We start from the raw sequence: 24,300 nt of genomic DNA, 5'->3' as shown, positions 1-24,300 counted from the left end.
ATCGGTGAATTTCAACGATTAAGTCAGTAATGGATTACAATGGTATTAGCAATACCATGAACCAAACATAGGAATAAGGGGGGATTAGGTGGGGCCACCGATTAGCCAATACACCCAACCAAACATAATGCAAATTTCAAAATTCATATTCAATTGTTAACACTGTTAACTTTTTTAGTTTGATATTTTAAAATAAAAAATACACACTTGGCAACAATGCAATTAAAAAAATGTTGTAATGAATCTAAATTTAGTAAAATAATATTATTAATTTTAACAATTGGACTCGAATTGTAAATTTTAAAAATAGAAGGATTAAATTACTAGAAATAAAAATACAGAGACTTATGGCATATTTTAACCTAAAATCAATTTTCATTTAGTTTACATCTTCCAAAAATAAAAAGTTTGTATAAATTTTTTTCTTTTATCAATTCTAGTTTAAAATTTTGTCGATGATATTCGTAGTTTAAGATGTTTATACATGAAACAATCATGGATTAAAAAATTATGATTTATTATTCTATACATTGGACAAAATAACACTACACAAATTAATCTAAAATAATTCCATTTTTATTTAATACGTAATAAAATATTTTGGAAATAATTTTAAAAATAAGAAAGGAATTTTAAAAAAGGGCTTTTATAAAAAAAAATAGAAATTATAAAGCCTGTAATTGAAAAATGGAAAATTAGTGAAAACTTCATCTATACTAATATTTTTATTATATGTGATAATAGATGATACATTAAACCTAAAAATACTATTTACTAATTAAAAAAAAACCTAAAAATAATTATCATGTTATAAACAATATACTATGAACTCATTAAAAAAGAAAAAAAGCCTAAAAATTATCTTCTTCTTGCAAACAAGATACACTTGGATGGACCCTTCCGTTTCTCAAGCCACGGGCATTAAGACAATACGATGACGTTTTGTCTTTATGCTTCTCGTATATCAAGTTAATGTCTTTCATGGTGATATTTTTGCATGGAACAGACTCACTGCATGAAAGCTGCACTGCTATTTCTTTAGGTGATGTGCCGTTGATATTTTCATAAGCTATATTGCTGATCTCCACAGCTGATGTCTGCAACATATATATATATATATAGTAATTAAAATTAAGAATGCTACATTGTTTCAAATATAAAAATGGAATCTAATAATTAACCGCTTACTTGGTTCTTGCATTGTTTATGGGGGCAATAATACTGATCGATAACAATAGGTCGAGTCGAAGAATGGGAAGTTATATCTTCAAATTTAATGTTCCTCGCATGACCGTGTCCTCCCTAAGCGCACAACAACGATAATACGTAACAGTATTATTAATATAATTTTTTTTAAAAATGAATCAGAGTAGTGATATATACCTGCCAAGTTTTGATTCTAACTCCATTAGTTGTTCCATGGAATGTAACATTTCTTACATGAACAAATTCAACTTCCTCAGTTTTTCCCATAATTCCAAGGCTCCCAATGCTTCACATGACAATCAAATATTCAAAAATAAATTAACATAGAGATTTAATTTCATGAAGCAAGAGGAAAGATCATTGCAATAAAGTACGAAAATAGATTAAAAAACCGAAAAATGTACCTTATTCCGTGACCTGGACCGCATTCGATGTTACTAATGTTAATGTATTTAGATTCATTGCCAATTGATATGCAATCATCACCTGAATGAATAAACAAATACGTATAGGATATTAGAATGAACATAAAGCTGTATGTAAAAAGAAATAAAACAAGCAAACAAACAAACCGGTTTGAATGGTTGAATTATCTATAGAGACATTGGTGGAACGTTGGATGTGAATTCCGTCAGTGTTGGGACTGTGTCCCGGAGCTCGGATTGTAAGTTCAGTGGCATGAATCAAAGTAGAGCTTTCGAATGCAATGTGCATTTGTGGACTGTCTTCAAAGGTTAAACCTTTGATATCTACATTCTTGGAGTGTCCTATCATGAATCCCTAAAACAAAAGCCACATAATTCTCATACAATTACGGTATACACAATTTATGTCAATGTTTTTCTGCCATACTAAAAATCTTGGTATCTTTATAAATGCAAAAACATGAAATTCGAACACATACCGTTGGTTTCCGATGTTGACAGGACTGTTACAAAGAGCAATGAACATGTATACATCAGTAAAAACCCAACAAGAAAGTTTAACCAGAAAATATTATATACATAGGTAGAAATCTTATGGGATTATAATAGGATATAAACAATTACCTTTTCGTTATCTTTGCAAGAAAGTTTCCACCATTTATCTCCCTGGCCATTGATGGTACCAGATCCTTGAATGTGCAGACCATCGAAATTTTCAAAGCCAATCCAATGGTTACAATTTGTTTCACAGTCCCATGCAGAAGGTTTGGTTGGGGCTATGATTCTCCCATCAATCTGCACCCCAATTTATATGCAAAGTTTTCACAAAACAAATGTAAAGGAAGCAGTTTCTAACTAACACAAAAGACATAGGCCTCGTATTATGTATCCTTGGTTTTATACACTACTAGCACCATTACTAAATATATATGTAAATAAATTTACAATCGAAATTAGAGAAAGAAATACCTGCAAAGTAATGTTATTAGAGTTGCAATGTTTGCCATTGAAAGTTAAAGGTTGCAGCAGATACGTCTTCCCTCGAGGCACAAGAAAGGTTGGTGATGGAGCTGAAGAATCACAAGCAGCATCCCAGGCATGCTTAAACATCTAAAATACATACACACCATTAGACCAAGCACATATTATCAGTAGGCCTGCAACATCAATCCTAAACAATGTCTAGTTAAAATTAGCAGCACAGAGAGCAGAGAGAATGAAAAGAAAACCTTAGAATCATCTTTCTGTCCATCTCCAATAGCTCCAAAGTTAATCACATTAAATGTATTGTCGATATTTATGTTGTTCTTCAACTGACGAGAAGAGCCAATGAATACAATGCATTGGATCAAAAGAAGTAACAACAAGATTTTCGAAGTTGCCATAGTATTGATTTGATGCGTATATGGAAGAGAAGATACATACGTATAGAGGGTATGTATTGATATAGTACATTGTTTTCATAATTCAACAATGAAAAGGAGTTGTTAAGAGTTTGTATACGTATGATAGAATTAGTCCTTTTCATACTGCAACTATATAACTACATATAAATATGAACTTTTATTATTGAAGTAATTAAAAGTGAAATAAAAGATTAAAAGAAAGAAGTTCAGTAGAAGTAGGAATGATGAGTTAAATGCATTCATCCATGTAAAGATAAAACTCCATAGCAGTTTCATTATGCCACCATTTAAGCTAAATTCTGGAACTCCACCTCACATAAACAGCTAATTCAATCCTATCAACCCTAATCACTAATGATAAAATCCCCCCAAGAATTGAAATAGCATTGATAATAAAGAAGCACGCACCAGGCCGTGGCTGTATTTCCAGAAGTGGCGTCCTCGTCATCGCCGTTCGCTTCATATCAGTACCTTTTGTTCCTCACAAACATCACAATAATAAAACCCAAGCCAATTCAAATTCGAAAATGAATGCAGTAGACTAGAGATAGGTATTGTGATGTTTGTGAAGAAAAACAGGTCGCTATATGAATATGATTTTCCTTGTTCAATCTTGTTTGATTCAACTCCACCACGGACACCACCCTCAGCCTCTCCTTTTTGCATTTTCTTCGATGACCCTTCGCTCTTTACTTTCTCATGCCCTAGTTTTCCCTCTAATGAATTTATCATTTCAGCCCCATTATCGCTTCCGCCTACGTCCATATCAGACCCTTTTGTCTCCTTCACCAAAGCCCAGATCCATGTGACTCTGTAGTACTCTCCAAAGTAATAAGATTATGGCTAATCTACTTCAGTTTTGTTTAGCTCACATAACATTTTAGTTATTTATATTTAAATATTACATTTTAATCAGTTATGTTATTGTTTTGTAATTTTTAATTATTAACCCGTTATTTACTATTAACAATAAGCTGTTATTTTGTTTTGAACAATTTATTGTTTTTCTTTTATGGTATTTAAATTTTTTTTTATTATCTTTTGCTTCTCTCTCTGTTTTCTTACTTCTGCATTTCTTTTAACATATCAAGAAGTTAAATTGATAGTAAAAAAAAGTAGGAAATTGAAAGAAATCACCTATAACCAAAACTCATAAATCAATCATATCTGCTAATCATCAAAACCCTTCACCACTACCCATCATCTACATTTCATCCACGAACACCTTCACCATTACCATGACCTCCTTTCAAAAATATCTCAAAAAATCTCCATCTTTTGGACTATCTAGGATTGAATATCTGTTGTCGGCCATTAGATCAGCTCGATTTTCTAATATGTGCTTCTCTGTCACCGGTCATTGTCTAATCTTTGACTCTCTGTGATTATTTGGGGATTATTAATTGTTGTTTACTTGGATTATTGATTGGTTTGAAGGTGGTTTATTTTGTGAGAAGATAATATTGTTGAGTTTGTCATGAATGATGTCATGGTAGTAGTGAAGGTGTTAGTCAATCCCCATAAATCTAACAGCCATAGCTGATTATTATCTGACATTCAGCTGCATCTCCACAATGTACCAGGCCTACACCCATGGTGACTTTCCCCTGGTGGGTTTCATAGTTATGGTTTAGTTTGGTTATTTGGGTCTCATGTATTGCATAAACCAACTCCGAGCTTTACCTCCAACCCACACTTCACCAAAGAAAGATTTCTTGAAATCTATCATATGGGTTTTAGCCACTGTTCTCTTTTTCGGCTTTGCTCGTCAATTCTCCACCTTTGTTCACCCTCTTGTAGCTGTTTTTATGTTTGGCGCTGCAGTTTCTACCAGTTATTTTCTCTTCTTCTTATACTTGGTCCATAATTGCGATCCCCATCAATTTGCTAACTCTTGCTGCACACTTAGAATCAAAGTGGTCGGAGTTTCTGCACCAAGTAGCAAAGTGATCATCAATGGCAGCAAACTTATAAGGGATGTTGTGCCAGGTCCAGAAAATGTTTAATTCCTGGAAGATCTCTATCAATTTTATTTTATTCTTTATTCATACGCATAGCTTGGGAAAGCCATATCTATGAATTTAATGAACAAGAAAGATGTTTGTTGAGGAAAGCAAGTAAAACCGGAACTTGAGAGCTTGTAATTTTAAAGTTGTTCAAGGCAGATGATAGTGAATGACAATTTGAATATGAATATAAGTGGCAAACTCAAGAGTTGAAGACCAAACCTGCAAAGGTGGGGTGAAATATCAAAGATCCACTTATTATCTCCATCAGGACCCAACAATGGAATGCAAAGAAAAGGTGTACTCTGTTCTGGCAAGCACAGTTTGTAACAGCAAAAATTCCATTAATTGGGTACCTGATAAAGCGTCGGTGATTGTCATAAACAGTTGATTTAGCAGAGGAGGTGTGTTTCATAGAAACTCTGCTACATCACTTTAAAACTTTATCACCCATGCAAATGGGGAATAGAAACATGTTTTAAAAACTAATTGAAACAGTAGTAAGTGGAGATGCGGGGTATCGATCCCCGTACCTCTCGCATGCTAAGCGAGCGCTCTACCATCTGAGCTACATCCCCCTTCCTTGTACCCTTTTCACTTTTATATTTCATTACTCAGAAAAGAAATTGCCTCAAGTTTTTTTCCTTTTTGGCCCAGGAATCGCTTTCCTCCCCCTCGAATTCTAAATTTTCCTTAATTTGTTACATTATATTATACTAGTATGGTTTTTAGGGTTCATCGGAGGTTTGGGTTTAGTTAATTATTTATTTTGGTTAAATTATAGAGTAAAAATTAAAAGGCTACAATAAGTTCTTTGTATGTTTACAATTTAATGTCTATACTTTTATGTTATAATTTTTCCGTTAAATTTGTTAGTATGACATTTTTAAATTAAAAATTACTCATTTGATATCTATTTAACAAAAGATGACACTATAATGGACTTAAATTTAATAGAGAATTTTAACAGTGTTAAAATTTCTTAAAACTCATATAGACATTTTACTCAAAATAAAGTATTTAGACTAACTAATGACATTATAAGAATTAAGGTAGCAAATTATGTCAAAATTAAAGCATAGAGATAAAATTTTAAATTTGAGCGAAATATAAAGATCAAAATTGAAATACCTTTCTTATATAATCTCACAAAAGTAGATGGATTAAAACTGAAATTTAACCATCATCTTCTCATGTAAAAAAAAAACAAGAAAAAGGACAAATGTCATGTAAGGAAGGCACAAAAAATTCATTTTTAAGAAATTTATATAAAGTAGTATAGATTCTAGGGTAAACTAGACAAATAGTCACTCAACTTTCAAAAATGTTCATTTTAAGCATAATGTAACACTCTTAATCCGTATCCGTCGCTGGATTGGGGTTGCGAAGTATTACTTAATATTAAGCTTATTTCAAAAATAAATAACAAATAAGATAATTTAATTCAATTATCCAAACTAATTAAACGAACAAAAAAAAATAAAATAAAATAATGTACATTTTAACATTTCCAAATTCAATAGCCTAAACAATTTAACCTTTCATAATTTCATAGTCTCCATAATTTTATTTTTTTACATAAACAAACTCAGTCATTGTACATAAATTATTTAATCAATAGCACTTTATGTTAATATAACCAAGCCTATTTCAATTAAATACTATAACTAAATATGCTATATAATTAAGTCATATAATTAACTAATTTAATGACTCACCTATTCGAAAAAAAAAAGGAAAAAAATACAAACACATAATAGCCAATTTGATACTTACCTATAAAGCCGATTATAAATGCATATAATTTGAAATTATGTTTAGCCAAATATAATTTGGTCATTGATTACATATATGTTATATATATAAAACAAGCTATAGTCTAATTCTTAACTAACTAAAATATGCACATATACAAGAAAAGAAACTTATGCCATAGCCAAACTTATAATTTACCAAAACCGAATTATACAATAAAAGTACCTTATACGTACTAATGTTGATTCACACATATATCTCTTTTAACAACATCCAAAATATTTTAACAGTGTTCGTAATTAGCTCATCTTGTAACCAAATCAACTCACTCCCAAATGTAAAACAAATATACATGTTCTAATTATACAACTGAATTACATATGTCCTATTATATGTATATAAGTTATCACTATTACATTGTACGCCCAAAACAAACCTATTCTTATTAATCAAATTATCTATCAAAAACCAATGTTTAAACAACAATTCATATACCAGTTTAAATGCATATAACCGAATTAACCATTTTCATGCATGTTCATAAATGCTCAAACATAATTCACTTCCCAATTCCACATTCCATTTCATTACCACTTTAATCTAAGATGCAAAACAAATATCACTTTTATAACACTCGGTAATCTCATTAACCTATCAAACAAAATAAACAACCACAAACATGTACATAGGCATTAACATTTTAAATATACATCTCAATGAATTATACAAACCCTTTAAAATTTTATAATCACACCTCAAACCAAATCAATATACAACCGAACACTTAACATTCTTTTACTCTTCAACATTTACAAATATACTTCTATTTATAGATCATATCATATATTCATTTTGATGCCAACCAAATAAACCACACATAATATTCGCATGTAAAATACTATCCATAAAATACTAACTATTATCAAGTCATGTATAATTCATAATTCAATCCAAAACCAAACATAACAAGATGTTAAGCCATTTTCGCATGGCTTTAATATATACATCTTCGAATTAAACAACCTTCAAAGGTCTATACATGCCATAGTTTCAAAAGAAATTTCAGTTTAAAATACCGTAGTTATTTGATAGTGTGATGAGCTTTTCTGACGAATCCCTGAGCTCGTAACAACCTCAAAATCTATAAAACAAAAGCAACCAAAACAAATACACCGTAAGTTATTTAAAGCTTAGTAAGTCATAAGCTTAAGCATATTTATTATTCATAACATATAACATTTAACTAATACTACCTATATTATATACCATACCATATATAAATACATCATCCATTATAATTTCATACCTTGATTTCAAACTCAAGCTATATAATCGAAAATAAACTTATATATATATATAATTATAACCTTTCCATTGAACAACATTTAATTCAACAAGGGCCGAATCAACAGCTTATATACATATATATGGATTTAGTTAATTCAAATGCCATTTTTACATACTTTCCATAATTATAAATAACAACTTAACCTATTTGTAAACATACATTTAACAAACACATACTTGAATATGCAATTCAATTTCATATCCGATCTTCATTTATCATTGCCCGTTGAACCGTTCGAAATTAAATAGGATACTCGAATAATCAAGAGATTTATACAACGCCAACATCCCAAACGTGGTCTTACATGTAATCACTGATCGATGCCGCTGTCCCGGACAGGGTCTTACACGAAAACACAAGTCGATGCTAACGTCCCAGATGTGGTCTTACACGAAAACATTTATCAGAAAAATCTCATGCATTTCTAGGGTTCGTACGGGCTTGCAGATGTTAAATACTATTTGAATTGAACTCAATTACTTACCTATTTTAACAAATACATTCTGCCAAAGACTAACATTATCTATAATAATTCTATTTATCACATATATATACTATATACCAATTGAATTTAACAGAATTTAAATGCTTATCGACTTACCTCGGATATCGACGGACACGATCGACTACTCGACTACTTTCATTTTCCCCCGATCCAATTCCGTTTTCTTCGTTTCTTGATCTAAACATATTCAAATTTAGCCTTTTTATTCATTAATTCATTCAATTTAATCCAAAAACACATAAATGGGAAAATTACCATTTTGCCCCTTACATTTTACACTTTTTGCAATTTAGTCCCTATTACATAAAACACAAAATTCACACATACCATGCTTAGGCCGAATTTTACCCTAGTCCATGCAAGTCCATATTTTCATTTATTTGTCATTTTAGTCCCTCAAAAATTTATTTTCACAATTTAACCCTAATTACTCGATTTCACCAAAAATTCAAAGACAAAACATATTAATCTTTCACATATCTTTAATATTTCACCATCAAACAACAAAAATCACAAGCTATCATCAATGGCAAAACACAAAATCATCATAAATTTCAAAAATTGAAACATGGGCTTTGAAGATAACTTAGCAACGATTTCAAAAACGTAAAAATTATTAAAAACCGAACAAATTACATACCTTAATTGAGCAAGACAAAGGCCGAATGTAGATTTTCTTTTCTTTTATTTTCCTTAGACTAAAGATGAACATGCATGTGATGTTTTTATTTTATGTTTTATTATATTATCATAATTAATATAATTACCAAAATAACCTTTATAATTCAATATACACATTTTATATACAATATACATAACCGTCCATCAATATAACTCATGGTATAATTACAACATAAACACCTACCACTAAAAGAACAAATCAATTTAGCACTTTAACAATTAGTTAGCAACTTTTACTATTTACGCGATTAAGTCCTTTTTCTTTAATCGGTCACTTAAACGATAAAATTAAGACACAAAAATTTCACACAATCAAATTTACACATAATAAACACACAAAATAATATTAAAATATTTTTTTGACTCAGATTTGTGGTTCCGAAACCACTATGTCCGATTAGGGTCGAAATCAGGCTGTTACACACAAAAAAAGTTAATAAAATGGGCATTCATATTATGAAATTTGTTCATTTTGATCACTCTTGTTAAAATTGTAAGCGAAAATCATACCTGCCATTCTGGTTAATTTTTGTTATTTTCCAGCTAGATAGTAATATCCATCTCATGCATTTAAATAACTTACTCCTTAGAGTGTATAAAGGTAAAATAAAAAAAATGAAGAAAGTGTTAGTTGCAATGGATGGATATGTAGAACATAGAAAGCAGAGTTGTGTGTTATTTCTGTTCTAGATGAGGCGGCATTAGAGGAATTACTAGGTTGAAAACAAAGGAAAGTAAATTATTTGAATGTAAATTAATGAGGTAGATATTAATATCCAAGGTGGAAAATAATAAAAAAATTACTTGGAATGCTAAGATTTTTGTTTGCAATTTTAACTAGGATGACCAAAATGAACAAACTTTGTAACGTGGGTGCTCATTTTGCGAGAATTAACGCCATGATTAATTGTCGTTAATTGCTCACTTTCAAAATTGACAAAGATTAAGGTTTTTGAGAGGAACCAATTTGCTTAATATCAAAATTGAGAGGGACCCAAAAGGTCTTTTTACCAAGAAATTTTTTAGGGTAAACTACTAAAATAGTCACTTTTGTTTACATCAGGTTACATTTTAGTCACTTATTTTTGAAATGTTATGTTTTAGTCACTTACGTTATCGTATTGTAACATTTTAGTCATTAAGCCGTTAATTGTCGTTAATAGTATAACGGTAAGCTGATGTGGCACGTTAAATCATCATTTTAAATGAAAATTTTAAGTTAAATTATACAATTAGTCCCTATATTTTTTCGTTTTGAGCAATTTAATTTTTTCTTTTATGTTTTTAACTTTTTTTCTTTATTTCCCATTATCTTTTGCTTCTCCCTTTATTTTCCTATCTTCTCCATTTCTTTTAACATAGTTTTTCTATGTTTTCCATTTGTTAAAACTAGTCCCTATATTTTTATTTTAGTATTGGGTATTTCGTATGCTCGCTTAACTCTGTCTTTTGATTAGTCTTTAATATGTTTTCAGTTTAGGGTAACAAATTTGTATTGATCTTCAATGAAAACCCAGAATAAAGATTTTTTTAAATCTCTTTTTTCTTATTATAGACAATTGTGAATTGGGGTTTTTGATATTTTACAGTTATTGCTAAAGCTATACAAAGGATCCAAAATTGGATTATTTTGGTGATTTTATAGAATTGCTTGGACATGATATTTCAATGAAGATTCTCATGATATTGGTTAACCCTTCTGATCTCATTAGGGTTAGCTTGGTTTCTAGTTCTTGGCAACAATTTGGTAAGTAAATCATTGTGTAACACCCCTAACCCGTCTCTATCGTTGGATTAGGGTTACGAAATATTACTGTACAATCAGAAACATTTAAACATCATACCATTCAACATGTTAATAATATACTCAACCATCCATTTACATGCATACTGTCTCTAAATCGAGCCCTCAAGGCCCTAAAATTAGCTTAGGTGCAATTTAAGACTAATTTGAAACAAAACAGGAAGTTTAGGAAAAAGTTGCAAAAATTGAAAACAAGGGTCACACGGCCGTGTGGAATAACCCTAGGCTGTGTAACTTTAGAACAAGGGACACACGACTGTGTCCCAGCCTGTGTCCTCACCTGTGTAACTCTCTGAGTCACCCTACACACTTGTGTCCTAGGCCATGTGCTAGGTTGTGTAACTCACTGACTTGTACCCTTTGAAATTTTCAGATGACACACGGTCAAGTTTCCAGGTCGTGCGCCTCACACGGCTGAGACACGCCTGTGTCTCAGACTGTGTGAACCCAAAATTTACCTATAATCAAGGAATTTCAAACCACTTCATGTATAACCTTTTAACCCATTTAAGCACACTTTAAAGGGACCTAAACACTACTTAAGCACACATCAAAATGCCATTTCAAGATCTTAATTCAATTAACCAATATGACATTCAAAGGCACCACAATTAACATCCAAACATAACATGTCAAAACAAATCAACAATTCATTATTCAAGCATCATAACCTAGTTCAATTAGTTACCAAAACATACCACAAAGTGTCCATTATCAAGCCTTTCCAAACATTTCATAAGGAGCTTTACAAACATGCATAATAAGGTAACCAAAATGACATATTTTGACAAAGCATCAAATGGTACCAAACCAACATAACTTTCAAAACTTATACATGCCAAACAATTAACTCATTCATCAAAATACCAATACACACACCCTATACATGCCATTATAAACCTTGGCCAAAATGTTCAAAAGCTACCAAATTAACTGCTGGATAGTGTGATAAATCTCCGATGAGCTTCCAACCAAATCGAGCTTTCGATAATCTATAAAACAGAGGAAAACAACTACGTAAGCAATGAATGCTTAGTAAGCTCGTATAAACCAAAACATAACTTACCATTTCATTTGCATAATATAAAGTATAAGTATAAAATCAACCAAAACCATAAGATTGCCATAAACCTATACAACATCATCAAAATCACAAGTTAATACTCTTGTACATGGTGCAAATGAATTCATCCAATAACAAGTAGATTTGCACATATAATTTCATCATTTAGTTCATAATTCCTTTTCATAAGTTCATGATACATTCCAGTTGAACGCTTACCATTTCATTCCTTTTCATACCCTTTGAACCATCTAGAATTTCCTCGGATGCTCGGGAAAGATCACACGAAGTGCGCCTTTAGATATAACCGTAACATTTCCTTTACATCATTGCTCATATGAGCTGTGAAATGGGTCTGCTCACACGAGCTATGGAGAATCTGCAACAAATGTAGGACCTCAGCCATCAGTAGGACAATCAAGACCAACACCCGAAACATGAAATCCCTAATGACATGTCATTTGTATCCTAAGAATTCCTAAGGTTCAATCGGGACTCAATATCCGTCAATTCATCATAGCATTGTCACATTTATATATCGATCCATTTACATTAAACATAGCATAATAAACATTCAATTTAAATAAAATTAACACAATTACAATTCATACGAACTTACCTCGACAATTAGGGGCGTAGTGATATAATCGAACTAGTCTGAAGCTTTAGCTTTTCCTCGATCTAAGTTCAAATGTGGTTTATCTTGATCTAAATAGGTAATTTCAATCAATTAAATACTTCTAGTATTCAATTTAATCCATATTTCATGTTTATAAAAAATTACCAATTTGCCCCTAACATTTTAATTTTTTCACAATTTAGTCCTTAAGCTTATAACTTAAAGTCCAACCATTTTAATCTAAATCCGTATTAACCATAGATGAAAGGGACTTGAAAAAACCCATTTTACCATTATTTCACAATAAAACCCTAGAATTTATACATTTTACAAATTAATCCCTATTTCCAAAATTCATCAAAAATCACTTAACAAAACTTGTTTATTTTTCAATAAGGACTCATAATCTATCAATTAAAATCAAAATTAATTCAAAAGCATTCATGGTGAGTCCCACAACCTTTAATATTTTTTCAAATTAACCCCTAGGCTAGCTAGATTAAGCTAATATGATCACAAAAACATAAAAATCATTAAAGATGGGATGCTTCTTCGCCTAATGCTTCTTTGCCTTGTCTACTTAGCTCTTCTGGACGTTGGAGCTTCCACTCTCCTGGCAGCTAAGCAAGACAACCAATTCATGGGTTAAGCTTAGTAATCTCAGTTTAAAACTCATTTTTTTAGAAACACGCAGAATCTTTAAAATGTTTTTTGAAGCCTTTAACCTTGGTTCTTAAATCTTACATACACTAAAGGACTTAGAACATTAGCAGCTTACTGGATCCTCTATTTTTCCCGACTCAAGACTCACGATCACTGCTCTATGTAGAGTTTCCATTCCATGGCCATCTTTCCTTTGGAGTAGCCAAGAAGGAAGATGAAGGAAAGGAAATGAAACAGATTGGAGAATAAGTCTCCTAGGAAGTCACTCTCTAGCTATTTATAGCCCTTCATGTGTGATTTCTCACCGTATATCAACCATTCATCCTTAATCTTTTTGTCCCCCACTAAGGAACCGTATTTGAAGCTCAACTATGCTCAAACTAGCCTCTATATTTCTCAAATTTTCTAGTAGAGACCGTCAGCTTACGGTCTCTTTTAATTTAACCCCTAAAGGTTTGAAATTTTCAAATTTTGAGGGAAACCGGTGTGCCAACTCAAATCTCTCTAATGGGTTTCACCACTCGATCTCTTAAATGGGTTGGTCATTATATCATGGTGATCGGTATTTGGCCCTTAGTCGAATCATTTTCTACAGCCATGGGGTTTGAGGGTCTTGATATTATGAAGGATTGAATGGTTTGTTGATGGGGGTTAAGAGTTGATGGTCACGAGCACTAGCTTTCCTAGCTTGGGGGAGTATTTAAGTAAGCTATCCCGCTAATGCAATTCGATGCTTCTTGCGTCGAAGGTCAACCAACCGTCCTTTAAAGCCCCTTCTCGAGACACTCTTTTTTAGTGCCTTTTCCTTCTCCTTTTCGATACCATATCTTATTTCCCCTTAGATGTCACTTCTTCTATCAAATCAAAGAGCGACTATTCCCTACCAGGAAAGACAATAAGCCAAGGAAAGAGATTTATTTGCAAAATATCATAAATTCTCAAAACATGATCTCCTTTAACGTGAAAAAGAAACCCTCGGTGGAAATAAAATCGATAAAAATCCAAGTTGAACACATCCAACTCAAATAGAAAACAACTAATAAAAGCTCTTGTAAGACAAATAAATGAAGCAAGAGATGAACCATAGTGCAAGCAAAGGAAATTGAGCAAATTTATAGAGATATTCGAAATTTGAGAAAGGATTTTTTTAATTTATCATTTATATATATATTTAGATTTTAAAATTTTAAAAAAATTAAATTATGATATTTAAATTTTTATTGATTTTAATATATTTTTAAATTATGACATCATGATGATGTCATTAATGACATGTGTTGTGTTGTCTGAATTGCCATTTGTCCCAGACTTAACGGTGTTAAAAAAATATCAAACTAGGGAACAAAAAAATTCAAGTACCTGTCTAAAACAAAAGAAAATTTTAAATATTAATCTAAGAAAATAGAGGAATTCAAATACCACTTTTATATTTAACCCAATTTTTTTTCATCTATTATGGCTGAAAAACGAAAATTAATTTTTCTAAGCACAAGCTTTAACAGAAAATATTCCAATGGGTGAGGAAAACTAAATAATAACGCAAAATGGAGATGCGGGGTATCGATCCCCGTACCTCTCGCATGCTAAGCGAGCGCTCTACCATCTGAGCTACATCCCCATACCTCTATTTGCGAGACAGAACTGTAAATTATTAGTTATAATGTAATAAAATTAACATGGAAACATGCAGCGCAGTATCAAGTTTACAAAAATCACATCTTATTTGTTCAGAAATTTGTCAATTTATTTGTAATTTTATTTATGGTTATAATTTAAAATTTTAAAAAATATATATTTAAATTTGATTGGTATTAAAGATCTGTTATATAATTATAATAAAATATATAATAACTCGATGCGAGATCCAACCCAAAATACTTATTTATCCAATCCAAAAAAATTCATGGTTATAACACCAAACAATGCATTTGAGAGGTGGGGGACGGTACTAAAAATAGTTTGAATAGATAAATGTTGTGTTCAGTTAATTAAAAGGGCCAATGTAGGATGCATAAATATTTTTCTTCCATGCTGCATTAAGTTGAAAAGATGTTTTTAGAGATACTTGTAGGCTAGGCATTTCCTTCTGCGATGAATTTAAAACACACTGTTTATAAACATAGTTTGAAATGGAACTATTCTTCCTAGAGTAGCTTTGCTGAAACACTAAGCTTATTGCATCCCATCTTAGACACTTCTTTCCCTTTTTCTTTTTACTTGGTTTTTTCTTGTTTGTAATGTCAAATCTATTGAAATGCTGGGATTGATATGTCATTATGCAAAGGACTGCGAGGCTTTCATTTGGAAGCCAAGTCACCCTAAATAGACTGTCAAATTTTAATCAAATGTTCTAACTGCTATGCTATTTTTTAAGGCACCATTTGGACGAAGAAATAGTAAAGTGGTACATGAGCCTGCATTAAAATGCCTGTAAATCACAAGGCAATGCTATTGGTTGATAAGTCATTCATTTGCACATACAAGAGCCAAGACCAAGAGGAATATTTTCTGCTTAGGGCAGAAATAGAACATTAATAACACCTAATTTCACAGTTTCTTTGTTTGTCAGTGAAATGAGGCTACTGAATGGCAAAATTAATCAAGTACAAGCTCTCTCTTGGAGCCTTTATACATGATGAACTCTAAATCTGATAAGTCATTTTGGTTTTTTCCCCTAAGAGACCAAAATCACAAGACAAAAGGATTTGGTGGATTGCATCAGTACCTGATGCTGCTTCTGCCTAACTGTCGCATTTTCTAATGAAGTGGGGTAAGGTAATGCATGTAAAGAGGTACAGTGGAAACGTACTGCAGCCATAGGTATGCATCTTTCTGCCTTCTGTTCAATCATATTATCTGATAAAAAAAATGGGATATATAAGCTTGTTATCAGTATCAATCATTTTAAGCTTGTGTTATTCTCCATGATCATCTTTCCTTTTATCTAATACATAAATGTTGTAGTTGTTTAATTTGCCACTGGTCTTGAATTAAATTTCACAATCAACCATTTTTCTTTTTACTTCTGTCAAATTTTTTTCTACAAAGAACCATTACTTTGATAGTTCATTACTTTTGATATAAGATTATTAAAATCAAATAAGACTTAAACTATCGAATATAAAATTAAACCAATTTGATTAGATGCAATTAATATTCATACACATCAATATTTAATTTAATTATTTTTTTGAATTTTTACGTATAAATTAAGAATAAACATTATTGATTATATTACCAATATATTAGTATTATCTTTATATATATATAATGTTAATCTCACATATTTAAATTTTATTAATTATAAAAATTGATTTTAAAATTATTAATTATTATCGTATAAAATAAAAATTATATTTATTAATTAAAATAATTTGATTTTTTTATTTTAATTTATCTAATTATGTTCAATTATATTATGTTATTTTTAAAGTGGAATTTTAAAAGATATAACCAAATGAATTAATTTAAAATTAGTACACTATCCTATTAATTAATATTACTTTTATTATTATCATATTATAATAATAAAAATTATTATTCTAATGTCAATTTAGAAGAAAAAATATAATAAAAAATAAATGAAAAGAGAAATAGCGTGATAGAAAAAAATAAAAGAATTTAGAAAATGTTTTTAAAAGTTTATAGTGACGTGGTACTCTATTATTTGAATTTCCTTTTAGTTTAGATAATAAATTTAAATTTTTTGATAGTTTCAAGTATTAAAAATAATAACTTAAAAAAGTATAAATAAAATAAAGTAAAAACAGATTTAAGTTTTGTGGAACTATTTTTTAGGGTAAATTGTAAAAAGAATTATCTAATTATTAATATATTTCAGTTTTAATTATCAGAGTTTGGAATTTTTATTTTAACCACTAAGGTCAAAATATCTAAATTTCGAATTCACAAAAGAAAAACATTTGGAACATAAAATTAGGTAAACTTAAAAGAAAAAAAAATCAAACTGGAACATATAATAACAAAGATGTAAATTTTGTTTCCAGCAATAGCCAAAATGTTGAATTAAGCTGATCATAATCATGTCAATGAATTCATTTTTACATACTTGTAGTAAATTTAAAGAGAAGACCACAAAATAATTAGTGAATAGTGGGCTTTAACCATCATCCACTATGCTTCCAACTCATGATTCCTACTTTTACTACACTTCTTCGATTACATATTTATATAGCTATTATAGTTATAGTAGGAAAAGGACACAAACTCACGTCAATATTAACACAAAAACCAACTCCTTTTCATTGTTGGATTATGAAAACAATTTACTATATATATATATGTATGCATGCAAGCATGCATGAATGTATCTTCCATTCCACATACGCATCAAATTAAGAAATCATCCGTACTATGGCAACTTTGAAAATCTTCTTCTTTGTCCTTTTGATCCAATGCACTGTATTCACTGGCTCTTCTCGTCAGTTGAAGAAGAGCAACATAAATATTGATAGCTATGGTGACAATACATTCAATGTCATTAGCTTTGGAGCTATTGGGGATGGAAAGAAGGATGATTCTAAGGTTTTCTTTTTCTTTTTTTTTTTCCTTTTAATTTTATCTGCTGTGTGTGGTGCTAATTTTAAGGACTGGTGTTGTATGCCTACTGATAATAAATGCTTGGCTTAATGTCGTGTATAATGTAATATGTATGTACTGTAGGGGTTTAAGCGTGCATGGGATGCTGCTTGCGATTCATCAACTCCGTCACCAACCTTTCTTGTACCTCAAGGGAAGACGTTTCTGCTGCAACCTTTAACTTTCAACGGCAAACATTGCAACTCTAATAACATTACTTTCCAGGTATTTCAATCTATCTTTCTCTACTTCCATTGTAAATTCAGTTATATATATTTAGCAATAGTACCAGTAGTGTATAAAACTAAGGATATATAATATTGTATTAATCAGAAACTTTGCATATAAACTGGGGTGCAGATTGATGGGAGAATCATAGCCCCAACCAAACCTTCTACATGGGAATGCAATACAAATTGTCACCATTGGATTGGCTTTCAGAATTTCGATGGTCTCCACATTCAAGGATCTGGTATCATCAATGGCCAGGGAGATAATTGGTGGAAACTTTCTTGCAAAGATAACCAAAAGGTAATTGTTTATATTGTAGTTCAAGCACATAAGATTTTACATTATGGTAAAACTTTCTTGTTGGGTTTTACTGATATATACATGTCCATTGCTCTTTGTAACAGTCGTGCCAACTTCGGAAACCAACGGTATGTGTTCAAATTTCAAGTTTTTCAGTTTCTAAAGATATTTTTACAAAGATATACTAAGAAGAAACATTGACATAAATTGTGTATACTGTAATTGTATGAGAATTATGTGGCTTTTGGTTTTAGGGTTTTATGATAGGACACTCCAAGAATGTAGATATGAAAGGTTTAACCTTTGAAGACAGTCCCAAAATGCACATTGCATTTGAAGACTCTACTTCGATTCATGCCACTCAACTTACAATCAAAGCTCCGGGAAACAGCCCCAACACTGATGGCATTCACATCCAACGTTCCACCAATGTCTCTATCCACAATACAACCATTCAAACTGGTTTCTTTCTTTCTTTCTTTCTTTGCTGCTTTCATTTCATTATACTTTCCATATTACTTTGTATATATGTTTGTTTTAATATTTTATATATACTTATTCATTAATTCAGGTGATGATTGTATATCAGTTGGAGATGGCTCCAAATATATCAGTATCACTAACATCGAATGCGGTCCGGGTCACGGAATAAGGTATGCTCTTTACAATCATCTTCCTTTCATTGTTTTATGATATTAACTTTCTGTATTAATATCACTTTTAATATTTGATTGCCATATGAAGCATTGGGAGCCTTGGAATTATGGGGAAAACTGAGGAAGTTGAATTTGTTCATGTAAGAAATGTTTCTTTCCATGGAACAACTAATGGAGTTAGAATCAAAACTTGGCAGGTATATATAATGCATTTCTTTAAAACATATATATTAATAACTATTATATAATCCATAATTAGCATTGTTGTGTGTTTAGGGGGGACATGGTCATGCGAGGAACATTAGATTTGAAGATATAACTTCTCATGCTTCAACTCGACCTATTGTTATCGATCAATATTATTGCCCTCATAAACAATGCAAGAATCAAGTAAGACGTTAGTTTAATTTACTGATATGGAACTCAACTAGTAGGACAACGTGACTTCTTATTCCCTTATAGGATTGTTAATGGTTTTTCGTCCATATTTAAAAATATGAAGTGGTCTTAATGTTAACTAGTACCATATATATTTTGCAGACAACAGCTGTGGAGATTAGCAACATAGCTTATGAGAACATCAATGGCACATCACATAAAGAAACAGCAGTGCAACTTTCGTGCAGTGAATCCAGTCCTTGTAGAAACATTACCATGAAAAATATTAACTTGAGAAATGAGAAGCAAAAAGGCAAAACTTCATCATATTGCCTCAATGCTCATGGCTTGAGAAATGGAAGGGTCCATCCTAATGTACCTTGTTTGGACAAACATGATAATTTCTAGACTATTTTTTTTTTAATTAACACATAGCAGATGGTAAATTTTATGAATTTGATTATGTTTTAGTGTAAATGTATTTTTGAGGATTATTTTATAAAGTAAATATTTGTTTAAGATGGATGATTGATTCTCCCCTTTAATGAAAAATATGATTTACAAGTAATGAGAAATTGCATATATATGAATGAGCATTGAACAAAACTAAGAACGATGAGCTGATTGTTTTTCATTGAAACTATATATATATATATATACCTATTATGGCTGAAGAAAGAACTTAAAAAACTTGAGAGAAAAACATTAAATGGAGATGCGGGGTATCGATCCCGTACCTCTCGCATGCTAAGCGAGCGCTCTACCATCTGAGCTACATCCCCTTGATGCTTCCATTTTTAATTTCACACTCATAATGAAAATCCAAATTGCCCAAAGTTTATAGAAATCGCTTTCCTCTTGCAATGTTCTGAACTTTCTTGGCCTGCTTGGAATACTCATATTTTTCAAATATCTACAATTAAAATTAGGTAATTTATTAATGAATTAAAAATAATAATAACTAGTGATAAATATTTAATATTCATATGTAATTCCATAAAATGTTTAAGTTAGTCTAATTCAATTAAATTTTTATGTCTAATCGCATTAATACACAACATGTAAATCATTTACTAAAACTTACCATTTGGTACCAGTTGTACCACTTATTCAATAGCATAAAATACATATAAACTTACTATAACATAGTACCAAATCACACCAAGTTATAAAACATACCTCATATGCATTTTCAACTACTATTTTGTCTTTCATTATTCCACACATCAACATTATAAGGCAAATTAAGCACATACTAAAATTCCAAAACATAAACCAAATATATGACTAATATCAACAAAACACATATAGACCAACATTTAACCAAAATAACATATACATGTCATTATAACAAAATCAAAACATTCAAAAGTACCGATAGAACCAATGGATAGTGTGATATAACTCTGACAAGCTTCCAACCCAATCGAGCTTCCAATAATCTGTGAAATAAAGGATAAACAACTAGGTAAGCAATGAATGCTTAGTAAGCTCGTACAAACTTTAAACATAATATTTCAATTCAATAATAAATTTTATATATTCAATATAAAGCTATACCAATGCCTCAAGATTTATCAACTACATAACCACTAGCTCATAAATGAGTAAGTCTATCAACATCATATATATATATATATATATATATATATATATATTCATTTCTAATTTAATAGGATTTTATAAACATTATACACCATCATTAACCTTTTCATAAAACTACAAATAACTTCCTCTACTTATTTTTCATTCTATTTATTAAACATAAACTTAAATAACAACATCAATTAACTAATTAATATATTTATTCATAACATAGGTAAGTTCAACCATAACATACGTAATTTCTCATATATGTAAGTACATTAATCAACTCATCAATCCCTTTTTCATCATATCACATTTCAATTATGAACTTACCGTTTCATTTGTATAATACTAGACATAAGTATATACATCAATCATCATATCAAGCTTGATATAAGCCTAATCACCATCATCAATACACAAGTTAGTACATTTATGTATATAACTCATTTTCATGTTTCAAATCACTATCCCATTTTCAATTCTCTTACAATATCATCCAACATCAATCATAGTACTGTTTTATTTAATTATCCCTATTAACACGACTCTGACTCGGACGAATACACGGATCTAACCAAACACATCAGTTTGGCACCTACTGCCTCATTAGATAATTCGAAGTAGTAAACTGACATCCAGTGTCTCATTGGTTAAACCGAAGTAAGTTGGCACCCAGTGCCTCATCAAATAAATCCGAAGTAATAAATTGACACCTAGTGTCTCATCGACTCGAAGTCGAAGAAATCCCTGAACTCTTCCAATCCTATGGCATGTCATCTATATCCGACTCAGCACGATACAGTTAATAAGGTTCCAATTCATTTTTCAAATACAACCAATATTCATTTCAATTCAAATAATCAATACATTCAATATATATATCAATTTCAATCCATTCGACCAACTTGAATTCAATTTAATAACAAAGTGTCAAATACTCAAATTGCACATGCTAACATCTTTTATTTGATTAACAATGTCCCAATTCACACAATTGCTATATAAATAGTTATTCACATATCAAACCACAATTGTTTATACATTGGCATTAGCCATTCAATACTCAATTCATGAGTACATAACTCATGTATCTCATTTAGTCACAACATATCTTATTTTCACTTATGTTCGGGTTAATATTCAACAATTAACAAATCTTTCAAATTCCTTTAATAATTTACCTTATCGAGATTTTTCATACGAAGAACGACTTACGGATAAGAGTACATCATCAACAGAAGCTTATAGAGCTAGTCCACCAGAACACACCAATAGAAGCTCATAAGAGTCGAATGCGAAGCTCGTGAGAGTTGATCCACCCAAATCACTCCAAACAGAAAGTAAAACACGAGAGTTCGCAATAGATGTTGAACCCCGGTTTACTTGGGTAATATTCTGATGTCTCCCTCGAATACCACCATACACCAATTTACGAATGTACTCGAATCCCGCATTCAATCCAAACTGAATATTAAATACGATAATATATTTCCAATAATAATTCAATTCCAACAATAGAACACACACATATATATATAATATCCATCACCAAATAACATTCACTTTAAGCAAAATTATATGAATATAGTTCATACGAACTTACTAGGCTAAATTGTAGAAATACCAAGATTCAGGGGCATTTTGGTAATTTTCCATTTCTCTCGATTTTCCACCCAATCTTGATCTAAATTAATAATTTCATTAAATTTATTAATTTAAATAACAAAATAATTCATTTCATGCGTTTGTTTTTGACATTTGTCGAAACCATTTTTTGATAAAACAAAAATTTAGTTGTCGACTTTAAAAACAAAAACTGGAGTTGCCACCAATCCTTTATCGAGGTGTGATCGGTTCACCTAAAAAATAGTTTTGGCCTACGAAATTTGAGAAAATAGGTTCGGGAGTCAGTTACGCACGAGGAAGGGTTAGCACCCTCGTAACGCCCAAAAATCGGTACCAAATTGATTATTTAATGTCTTAGTGTCGAGGATTTAAAAAGATCTTTAAAAAAAACTCAAATGATGAAACTTGAAAAGGATAATCAATTGTTCAAGCTAGATAAAGAAATCGAGACCCAATACGTTAGGGTACAATTTCTCAAAACCCCCGAACTTTGAATATCACTTTTTAGTTTTTTAAAGAAAATCTTCATTTCGAGAAAGCAAAATGTCATGCGCAATACATTAGGACACCACAAATTAAGTTCCCGAAAATTATTTTTAAACTTATGCGTTTTGAATAACGAATATTCTCGGTTATTTGGAATTAACAAAGAAAATCGGAACCCAAGACGTTAGGGCTCAATTTTCTCAAAAATCCCTAACTTTGAATATCGTTTATATTTTAAAAGCCTTTGAATAAAAATAAAAATAAAAATAAAAATAAAAAAATGATTTTAATGTTTTGACAAAATCAAAATACATTTTAAAAGATATGTTAAAAATGTGAATGCAATATGAAACAAAAATTTAAATTTAAATTATATGTACACATAAGTATGATATATAAATGAATTTTGCAAATATGTATATGGATATGAGAGAAAAAAATGCATAAGCATTATAAAATGTTAATGTATATATCTATATGAATACATAAGTCATAAGAATAAAACAATAATAAAACACATATAAAATATATTCATACATTTAAAAAAAGTATAAATATAATATATTAGTAAATATAAAAACATGGAAAATATTTATAATAGCTTTGAATAGAGTATAAAATATATATGTACACATTATAAAAAAACATATATAAATTATAAAATATGGGAAACGATAAATATTATGAAATAAAATGTGTATATTTATATATAAAAAACTATAAAATAATAATAATAATAATAAAATATGTATATAGAATATATATTTAAAACGTTTTAAAAATATATATGTATTAATATGCATATGCGCATATAAATAAGTATAATAATAATAATATATCATATAATAATAAACTAATAACAATACAGTAATAATAATATAAACAGTATTAAAAATAATAATAAATAAATAAAACTAAAATAACAAACTAAAGGTTAAGTAAAAAAAAAGGCA

General features: G+C 30.3%; 2 protein-coding genes and 2 non-coding genes across 5 annotated transcripts; 1 reads left to right on the top strand and 3 right to left on the bottom strand.

The window, feature by feature from the left end:
- Positions 1–695: 695 nt before the first annotated feature.
- Positions 696–3,829, bottom strand: LOC105798254 (probable polygalacturonase At1g80170). 2 transcript variants are annotated; one of them, XM_052620714.1, is made up of 9 exons: positions 3,446–3,829; positions 2,601–2,944; positions 2,256–2,426; positions 2,111–2,134; positions 1,779–1,986; positions 1,611–1,692; positions 1,384–1,492; positions 1,189–1,302; positions 696–1,097 (listed from the first exon to the last, which is right to left on the bottom strand). In XM_052620714.1, exons 2-9 carry the CDS (start codon positions 2,739–2,741, stop codon positions 852–854), a joined length of 1,095 nt encoding a protein of 364 aa, XP_052476674.1. In that variant the 5' UTR covers positions 2,742–2,944; positions 3,446–3,829; the 3' UTR covers positions 696–851. The 2 variants fall into 2 exon arrangements, with proteins under 2 accessions (XP_052476674.1, XP_052476673.1); XM_052620713.1 differs by having other exon boundaries at positions 2,601–2,741; positions 3,446–3,828.
- A 1,719-nt stretch (positions 3,830–5,548) lies between these two features.
- TRNAA-AGC (transfer RNA alanine (anticodon AGC)) lies at positions 5,549–5,621 on the bottom strand. The gene has a single exon. It is a non-coding gene; the product is annotated as a tRNA-Ala (tRNA).
- Positions 5,622–15,026: 9,405 nt separating this feature from the next.
- On the bottom strand, positions 15,027–15,099 carry TRNAA-AGC (transfer RNA alanine (anticodon AGC)). The gene has a single exon. It is a non-coding gene; the product is annotated as a tRNA-Ala (tRNA).
- A 2,756-nt stretch (positions 15,100–17,855) lies between these two features.
- LOC105797424 (probable polygalacturonase At1g80170) lies at positions 17,856–20,053 on the top strand. Its single transcript, XM_052621141.1, has 9 exons — positions 17,856–18,026; positions 18,165–18,305; positions 18,441–18,611; positions 18,716–18,739; positions 18,866–19,073; positions 19,183–19,264; positions 19,356–19,464; positions 19,544–19,657; positions 19,808–20,053. The coding sequence occupies exons 1-9, from the start codon at positions 17,856–17,858 to the stop codon at positions 20,051–20,053; spliced, it is 1,266 nt and encodes a 421-aa protein (XP_052477101.1).
- The last annotated feature ends 4,247 nt before the right edge of the window (positions 20,054–24,300 follow it).

The sequence above is a fragment of the Gossypium raimondii genome, chromosome 9, assembly GCF_025698545.1.
Source record: "Gossypium raimondii isolate GPD5lz chromosome 9, ASM2569854v1, whole genome shotgun sequence".
Classification (NCBI taxonomy): Eukaryota; Viridiplantae; Streptophyta; class Magnoliopsida; order Malvales; family Malvaceae; genus Gossypium; species Gossypium raimondii.
This window is presented reverse-complemented; position numbering and strand designations above follow the sequence as displayed.

Excerpts from the sequence above, each read along its gene's own strand:
- LOC105797424 (XM_052621141.1), top strand. The coding sequence starts at position 17,856 with ATGGCAACTTTGAAAATCTTCTTCTTTGTCCTTTTGATCCAATGCACT. Across the intron at positions 18,306-18,440 it reads CTAATAACATTACTTTCCAG|ATTGATGGGAGAATCATAGC; the intron begins GTATTTCAATCT and ends ACTGGGGTGCAG. Across the intron at positions 18,740-18,865 it reads GCCAACTTCGGAAACCAACG|GGTTTTATGATAGGACACTC; the intron begins GTATGTGTTCAA and ends TTTTGGTTTTAG.
- LOC105798254 (XM_052620714.1), bottom strand. The coding sequence starts at position 2,741 with ATGTTTAAGCATGCCTGGGATGCTGCTTGTGATTCTTCAGCTCCATCA. Across the intron at positions 1,493-1,610 it reads GGTCCAGGTCACGGAATAAG|CATTGGGAGCCTTGGAATTA; the intron begins GTACATTTTTCG and ends TGTCATGTGAAG. Across the intron at positions 1,098-1,188 it reads ATAAACAATGCAAGAACCAA|ACATCAGCTGTGGAGATCAG; the intron begins GTAAGCGGTTAA and ends TATATGTTGCAG.